At 40.9% G+C, this 6,000-nt stretch overlaps 1 protein-coding gene across 1 annotated transcript in view; it reads left to right on the top strand.

Annotated features, from left to right (window-relative positions):
* Positions 1-310: 310 nt before the first annotated feature.
* The window catches only part of LOC308529427 (collagen alpha-4(VI) chain-like), a gene marked incomplete at its 5' end in the record, with an annotated part of 90,731 nt that continues 85,041 nt past the window's right edge, over positions 311-6,000 (top strand). The window contains 2 exons of the mRNA XM_081105525.1: positions 311-386; positions 3,871-4,482. Coding sequence (XP_080961651.1) covers positions 311-386; positions 3,871-4,482 — 688 coding nt within the window. The remainder of the gene's footprint in view (positions 387-3,870; positions 4,483-6,000) is intronic.

Below are 6,000 nucleotides of genomic sequence, written 5' to 3'. Positions count from 1 at the left end.
TTATTTCACTTAGCATAATAATCTCCAGGTCCATCCATGCTGTTGCAAAAGGTAAGATTTCCTTTTTTTTTTCTTTTTAAATGGCTGAGTAGTATTCCACTGTGTAAATGTCCTTCTTTATTTTTATAAAGCTTTCATCTAGGGATAGACAGTTGGGCTTTAAAAAAAATCAACTTAAAAAATAAAAAAATTAAAAAAAAGAAAATCAACTTTATTGACATAATTAACATACAATATGATGCATCCATTTTAAGTGTATGAAGACAATGTTAATTATGAGGTTTCTTTTTCTCTCTAGGAAATATCTAGAATGGAGACTTGGAAGATGTTCTGGGTGACCATCTTTCTTGCAGCTAGCTTTGGCTTCATCAACTCACAGAGAATTGGTAATACAGCAGATTCTTAAACCAACACGATGACCTTGCCAGGAACGCAGTGGTAGTGACAATCTTAAAAGAAAATATTTCAGGACCTTCATAATTAATAAAAGGGAATTGGTTCTTTAAAAAGAACTTAGAGCCAAAACCAGTTTGGCTCAGTGGATAGAGCGTCGCCCTGTGGACTGAAAGGTCCCAGGTTCGATTCCGGTCAAGGGCATGTACCTGGGTTGCGGGCACATCCCCAGTAGGAGATGTGCAGGAGGCAGCTGATCGATGTTTCTCTCTCATCGATGTTTCTAACTCTCTATCTCCCATCCTCTCTGTAAAAAATCAATAAAATATATTTTAAAAAAAAGAAAAAAAAAAGGAACTTAGAATCTGGAAACTTTTAATGAACAATGTCCCCCCTCCCCCTTTTTTCTTCAGAGCTTAATTTTAAATGACAAAATAATAGATATTAAAAATACTATACTTTTGAATGAATTACTAGGCTCTGAAAAGCTTTTATAAACATGAGCCTAGTCTATTGATTCTGTATTTTGCTTTGTCTCCTTTGGCAGAGCTATTCTCAGGGGTAATTGTCATCACAAGATGGAGAACTTCACCAAATACCAGGGACACCTCTGAATTTTTTTGCAGTCATTTTAACAGATTGTTGGGACTTCTCAAGATGAAAGTCTCATCAAGAGAAGAATGCTTCAGTAGTCTGAAGCCCCACTGAGACAATATTGAGTTTTAAATATTCATGTATAATTACGCAGACTGTTATTTGTTGGAAAAAGGACACAAGGCTCTCTAAATTTCCCCTTCAGCTCTGACTCCCCTCACTTGTGAACAGAAACTGTGAGTCAGTCTTTTCCTGTTTCAAATACCTTCTCAAATGACACCTGCCTTCTCAATAGTCATGATTTCCCTTGGCTGTATGACCAGGATTAGGCAAAATTCCAAGAGGCGGTGGTATTCAGACTCTAGAAGTAATAAATAAATTTAAAGTTTCTGAGTTCAGCAACCTTCCCAGCCCTCCTCTGTCTAAACTCTCATGTGGTCTTTGCCTTTCTGTAATGTGGACTTTTTTTTTTTTAAATATATTTTATTGATTTTTTACAGAGAGGAAGGGAGAGAGATAGAGAGTTAGAAACATCGATGGGAGAGAAACATCGATCAGCCGCCTCCTGCACATCTCCCACTGGGGATGTGCCTGCAACCCAGGTACATGCCCTTGACCGGAATAGAACCTGGGACCCCTCAGTCCGCAGGCCGACGCTCTATCCACTGAACCAAACCGGTTTCGGCTGGACTTTTAATTTAATCTTCCTTATGGCAGTCCAGGCTTTCCAATGCTGTCTCTTTGAATGGATTTTCATGGGTTCCTTTGCCTTTCTAGGTCTTTTTTTTATTATTATTTATTATTTTTTTTATTGCTTAAAGTATTACAAAGGGTATTACATATGTGTCCTAACCCCCCCCCCCCGCCCTTGACAATCCTCTGGCCTCCCCTACCCCCCAGTGTCTTATGTCCATTGGTTATGCTTATATGCATGCATACAAGTCCTTCGGTTGATCTCTTACCCCCTCCCTCCTGCCCCCCAACCCTGCCCAGCTTTCCCGCTGCAGTTTGACAATCTGTTTGAGGCAGCTCTGCCTCTGTATCTATTTTTGTTCATCAGTTTATAATGGTCTTTACTATCCATAAATGAGTGAGATCATGTGGTATTTTTCCTTCATTGACTGGCTTATTTCACTTAGCATAATGCTCTCCAGTTCCATCCATACCGTTGCAAATGGTGCCTTTCTAGGTCTTATTTTCCTTATCTGTGAGGTGGATAAATTGGATTCATTATTCTATACTTGCACTGTTCCGTTCAGTGCCTGCTAGACACATGACTATTTAAATGAAAATAAATTAAAAGTTGATAATAAAATTTAAAATTTTCTTTCTTAGTTGTACTAGCTACATTTCAAGTGCTCAATAGGCACATGTGCCCAGTGGCTACAGTATTGCACTGCATGGTCTCATGGAAATATTTCCAGCTCTAAAATTTTCCAATTCCTTAGTTGGTTTCATTAATGTTCAGTATGTCTTCTCCTCTCCTCTTTCTCTCACTCCCTTTCATTTGCCCAAATATTCCCTTCTTCAAGTATTTTTTGGGTGACTTCTCTATGCTAGACAAACAAAAGATATGGTATCTGTTCCCATGGAGCTCAGTCTAGTTGGTGAGATTGCCATTAATTAAATAAGTACACTAATGAATGTTATGTTACAAACTAAGATAAAAAACCCACGATTCTATGGGAATTTACCAGAAATAAAAGACAAAAAGGATGAAAGAAAGAAGAAAAAGAAAGTTGCCAGGGGGAAGTGGGAGCATGGAAAGTTTCCCCCTCCTCAACCCCCCTTCCATCTGGCAGTCATCAGTTTCTCCTCTGTATGTATGAGTTTATTTATTTATTTATTTATTTATTTATTTTTTTAACTCCATACATAAGTGAAATTATATGGTATTTGTCTTTTTTGGTCTGACTTAGCATACTACCCTCTAGGTCCATCCATGTTGCAAATGGTAAGATTTCATATTTTTTATGGCTGAGTAAGAGTCCATTGAGTATATGTACCACATCTTCTTTATTCATTTGTCCATGCTTTTAAAAATAATGCTGCAATGAGCATAGGTGTGCATATACTTTTTTGAATTAGTATTTTAGATTTCTCTGGATAAATACCCAGAAGTGGAATTGCTGGTCTTAACAGCAGTTCTATTTTTAAGTTTTTAAGAAACTGGCATACTGGGATGGCACCAATTTACAATCCCACCGAAAGTTGTTGCTTGTTGATTTATTGACAGTAGCCATTCTGACAGTTGTGAGGTGATATTTCATCATGTGTTTAATTTGCATTTCCCTGTTGACTGGTGACCCTGAACACCTTTTCATACGTCTATTGGCCATCTGTATGTCCTCTTTAGAGAAGTGTCTATTCAGGTCCTTTGCCCATTTTTCAATTGGAATGCTTGTTTCTTGGTGTTAAGTTGTATGAGTTCCTTATATATTATTGGATATTAACCCCTTATTAGATGTATCATTGGTGACTATCTTATCCCATTCAGCAGGCTGTCTTTTCATTTTGTTGATGGTTTCTGGTGCTGTGCAAAAACTACGTGGTTTGATGTAGTCCCATTTGTTTACAACTTTTATTTCCCTGTTTTCCTATATTAAGTTTATGGGATGAATGGAAGGCCATGGTTAAGGATCTAATTGCAGGGCCCAATGTCTGTTAGAATGGAACGGAGGGTGGCAGGTGAACAGGGTAGATGATGGCCATGAGAAAGCAAAGATGATCATGCGCTCAGGCCGCATGCATATTGGTTATCACCAAAGAGCCGTGCAGGCTGATCCGTGGGTTGTAAAGGCAGTAACTTGGGAGAGATGCATGTACAGCCAGTAGCTGCCACTTTGGTAATGTTTGTTTTCTTAACTTGACTCTCTTGGCCAGTCTGCAGCCAGGCCTCTGTGGGAGATGTCGTGTTTCTAGTAGACGCAAGCATCAACCCCCAAAATACCCGCCACGTGCGGAACTTCTTGAACACCATGGTGAATGGCTTCAATGTCAGCAGAGAGACCATCCGCGTGGGGCTGGCCCAGTACAGCGATGCGCCCCATTCCGAGTTCCTGCTCTCCACGTACCACCACAAAAGCGAGGTGTTGAGACACATTCGGAAGTTCCAATTAAAACCTGGGCGCCCTGGGGGCACCAAGCTGGGCCTGGCCCTGCAGTTCCTTCTAGATCACCACTTCCAGGAAGTCGCCGGGAGCCGGGCAAGGGAGGGCGTGCCTCAGGTCGCCGTGGTGCTCAGCAGCCGCCCCTCCGCGGACCCTGTGCGGGAGCCGGTGGAGGCTTTCAGGGGGGCGGGCATCCTGCTCTACGCCATCGGCGGCAGAGGGGTCCCTGTGGCCGCGCTCAGGGAGATTGCCAGCAGTCCCGCGGAGAAGTTTGCCTCTGTCCTCCCCAACTTCTCCGCTCTGGGCGGCCTCACCCCCAAGCTGCTGAAGGATCTCTGTGACACTCTGGTAAAGGCAGCTCAACCTGCTGACCGCGTCTCTCCAGGTACAAAGGCCTTTCCCTTCTTATTTCTGATCTCTAAGTCACGGAACTCAAGGCTTTATCTCTTATTCATCCCGTGCACTGTCCTGATTTTCCATATTTGTGCATATTTGATTTTAATATTAAAATTTTGCTAAACCATCTTCACTCTATGCTCTTCTCCAATCCTTAAACTTATCAATTCCTTTTTTTTTTTTTTTTTTTTACATTCTGTGGGCTTTATGCTGGCTCTATATAGACATGTAGTATAAGTCCATTTTTGATGAAAGAAATATTTGTTTCTATGGTGTTGTTATTCCTAGGTTAATTTACCCATAGTGCCTGGATGGGGGGCAGAGGAGGGAGAGGGGCATAGGCCCCCCCCCTCTCCCTCCCAAGGAGGCTGGCTTAGTTCACTGCCAGGAAGCTGGCTTGTTTTGCTGTGAGTGTGTTGTAATGTACTGGTTAAGAGAATGAATTTAGGGGAAAGAAAGATACGGGTTCCAACCCCGATTCTCCACTTTCTAAATGTGTCATCTTGAACATGTTATTTATCTCTCTGAATCTATAAATTTTCTTTCTAGGGTGGTAGTATCTGCCTCAGAGAGTTGTTGAAATAATTAAAGTTATGCAGGTAAAGTGCTTATCATAGTGCTTAGCCCATCAGAGATGCCCATATGCATTAGAGTCATTACCTGTGGTGATATACTTGTCATCAACTTTGAATTTCTACTGGTGCTGACAGGGCATGAACTGGTAAACATTCTTTATAAATTAATTGCTAAACTCTATAAGAAAGCACAGAATTTGAACAGAGAATGAGAAGATGGCTCGTGGGTTCTATCAAAATCCACAAGAGGATAGAGCCTTCATTACTTATTCTTTATTTTTGATATTTTTAGAAAGGGTGGGTGAATTGGAAGAAGTGCTAAAACTTTTAAACCATTTGATGCCACAGGTGGGTGGTAGTAATATTGCTCCTGTACAGCCACGTTGTATATCTTACTTTTGCATAGTAATTCCAGGTGTATGAAGAGGTATTACATACACAGTAATAACTAGTTTGCTTGGCACTATATAGTTTTCAAAACTTGTTTGCATTGCCCATCTGACTGGTACATAGATACATAATGCATTTATTTTTGGTTAGCTACACAGGGCAATTAGTATTTGTTTTTACATAGTTACATAAGGCAGTTAGTGTTATTTGCATTTATTTCATGTGGGGAAACTGAAGCCGAGGTAACATAACTGATGGCAGAACTAGGACTTGATCCCAAGTCTTTCAGAGCAGATCCATTTCAATAGAAAGGTGTCTGAGATTGTGTTCATAGGGAACAGAGCCTCAGGCAAGGACTCAGATGCACATTATTTGTTATGGAAGAGCTCCCAAAGCAGGTGGGTAAGGATGTAGGACAGAGAAGTAGAGGAAAGAAAGGAAGGGTATGATCTTAGGCAAAAGTTCCACAGAGAGTAGTTTTAGCCTGATCCTACAGGAGAACTCAGGCTTGTCTTGACCCAAGGCAAGGAGCTAGACTTTGT

The sequence above is a fragment of the Myotis nattereri genome (genome assembly GCF_964212035.1).
Source record: "Myotis nattereri genome assembly, chromosome: 14".
Classification (NCBI taxonomy): Eukaryota; Metazoa; Chordata; class Mammalia; order Chiroptera; family Vespertilionidae; genus Myotis; species Myotis nattereri.
This window is presented reverse-complemented; position numbering and strand designations above follow the sequence as displayed.